Source organism: Oryzias melastigma, linkage group LG15 (assembly GCF_002922805.2).
Source record: "Oryzias melastigma strain HK-1 linkage group LG15, ASM292280v2, whole genome shotgun sequence".
Lineage (NCBI taxonomy): Eukaryota > Metazoa > Chordata > Actinopteri > Beloniformes > Adrianichthyidae > Oryzias > Oryzias melastigma.
In genome coordinates, this window is record NC_050526.1 from 487349 (window position 1) to 489699 (window position 2351).

The window sequence follows — 2351 nt, forward strand, 5'->3', positions numbered from 1 at the left end:
CAGACGGATAAAATTTGTTTCCATCTTTTCTATCAAACGTGCCTGCAAACTAAGTTAAATGCACACAATTAGCAAATGATAAAAAATATATAAATTTGCATAATAATGCACTAAAGTTATGCAAGTAAAAATAAATACATAGTTTTCTGTTCTTTTATCCCCACTTTGTTGTAATACTGGGTGATAAAACGATAACAATAGATATCGCGATAGACTTTTATTTTGAAGGGTCAAAAAATTGAAAGTATTTTCTCCTCTTTGGCGAATATAAGTTGGAGAATATATATATATATATATATATATATATATATATATATGTTTACCTTTTCTTAGTTAATTAAAAAACTTGCTACACGATTTTAGTGCACCTGTTATGTTGAAAGTCTGAAAAGAAATAAATATTAAAGTCTTAACCTGCTGATGATTATACGTTTAGGTTTTCATATTTCACAAACATAGTTATTTTGTTTATATTATGATATTTATCATTATTGCATGATATAAAAAAAGCTATAATGAGATATAAAAAATTCCATATCGCCCAGCCCTACTTTGTTGAAATGAACTCCAGTAAAACTTTAGTTGTGTAAAATTGATATACCTTCCTTCCTCGTTTTATCTTGTCTTTTTCTCCACTTTTTACTCTATTATCCACATATTATCCTCCTGAATCACCTTTCAACCATACCTGTGTTCACCTTGAGTCATTCATTTTACCCAATTTGCTTCCTGCTGCAGTTCTTCTGCTGTCTGTGTCTGCCATCTGGTGGCCGGTCATGGTATTGCAGAAAGTTGATTGGCTTGATGACCCAAATGAAGCATAATGGTGATTTGACTTGTGGAAATTAAACCCCAGCTAAAGGAATTTAACAGCAATAAAATTGAAATAATTTTATGATAGTTCTCTAACTGGATCCCTGTTATTTTTGTATTTCTTTGCAGGTGAAGAGTGTTTTTAACATGACTGCCAAAGAAGGCCGAAAGAGGTCGATCAGCTGTTTGGTCGCTGTTGGAAATGGGAATGGAGCTGCAGGTTTGAATCTTCCAAAAAAATATGTAAAGAAATCTTGAAAATTTTAGTTTTTTTAAGTTTTCCCAGCAAGATTTTATTAATAGTCCAAAACTAAAGACCTAACAGTCTCTTCCATGTGGAGGTGCTGCTTTCAGCCTCTCATGACATCTTGTATTTAAAACTTCCTCAGCTAAAAGGAACTGAAATTGCAGGTTTACCAGGAGGGGAAGGCTGTGATTTCTGCCTCCGGTCTTTACAGCTCAGGGACAAATCCTTCATCAATAAATAACAGCGTAGCGCGTCTTCTCACGCCGTCAGGGCGGACTCTGACGTGATTTCCGTCTCTCCCTCCAGGTTTTGCTCTGGGAAAAGCAGCAGACAGAATCACAGCTCTGAGGAAGGTAAGAGTGTTGTTTCAATCTGTTAGAATTCTAAATGCTCTAAATAATAATTTTGTCTAAAAATATGTTTTTTAATCTTTTTTTTTTTATTGCAGGCTAAGAACCGAGCCATCCACTACCTGTACTATATAGAACGATACAACAACCACACAAGTGAGTTTTACAACTTATTCATCACATTTAATCAAAACTTTTATTTTTAATTGATGTGACTTCTTCTGTTTTATACATTTGTGACCAAACACACCACATTTTGACCTATTTAACAGATATATCGTTTAAACCACCAGCTTTATACAATGTTCATTCAGACTCCATTAAAGGGGTTAAACGAAGAAACCACATTATTTAATCACCCAAAGAATTACTGATAGATACTAATTAAGAGCCTCTTAATGAACCGCTCTCCCGACCAATGTTTAGGCTGATGAAGGCGCGGTCTACAGCAGAGCTTGTTTGCATTTTAATGGCATTCATGTTCACACTGCAGGTCATGGACGTTTAATGAGGTTTGAAAAGAACAAAATGACAGAAACTTGAATTGCAATTTGGATCCTACTTTGTTTTGAATTTAAAATCCACGATTTGGATAAGTCCTAGTTAGAGTGTATATATATTATATATGTATTATATATGTGTGTATACATATATATATATGTATATATTCTTTTCTTTTTTTTTGTTTCACAGTTTGATGCACCACTCGTTTCATGAGAAAAAAAAACAGTAATAATTTAAAAAACTTAAATAAAAAAACTCAAAAGTTTAATGGAATCAATCACTGCTGTGCAGCACACCGCCCTTCCCATCACCGCTGCTAAGCTGGGTTGGGGGGAGGAGTATTGCCGCTGTTAGTGCTTCTTTAAAACTTCAAGAATTAAAAAATGAAGAGCAGAAAACATGGGCTGAAAGTAAGTTAGTAAGATAAAAATCACAAA

At 33.8% G+C, this 2351-nt stretch overlaps 1 protein-coding gene across 1 annotated transcript in view; it reads left to right on the forward strand.

Annotated features, from left to right (window-relative positions):
* The window catches only part of mrps5 (mitochondrial ribosomal protein S5), a 22997-nt gene that overhangs the window by 16480 nt on the left and 4166 nt on the right, over nt 1-2351 (forward strand). Inside the window, exons 7-9 of the mRNA XM_024297976.2 lie at nt 943-1033; nt 1367-1413; nt 1509-1566. Coding sequence (XP_024153744.2) covers nt 943-1033; nt 1367-1413; nt 1509-1566 — 196 coding nt within the window. The remainder of the gene's footprint in view (nt 1-942; nt 1034-1366; nt 1414-1508; nt 1567-2351) is intronic.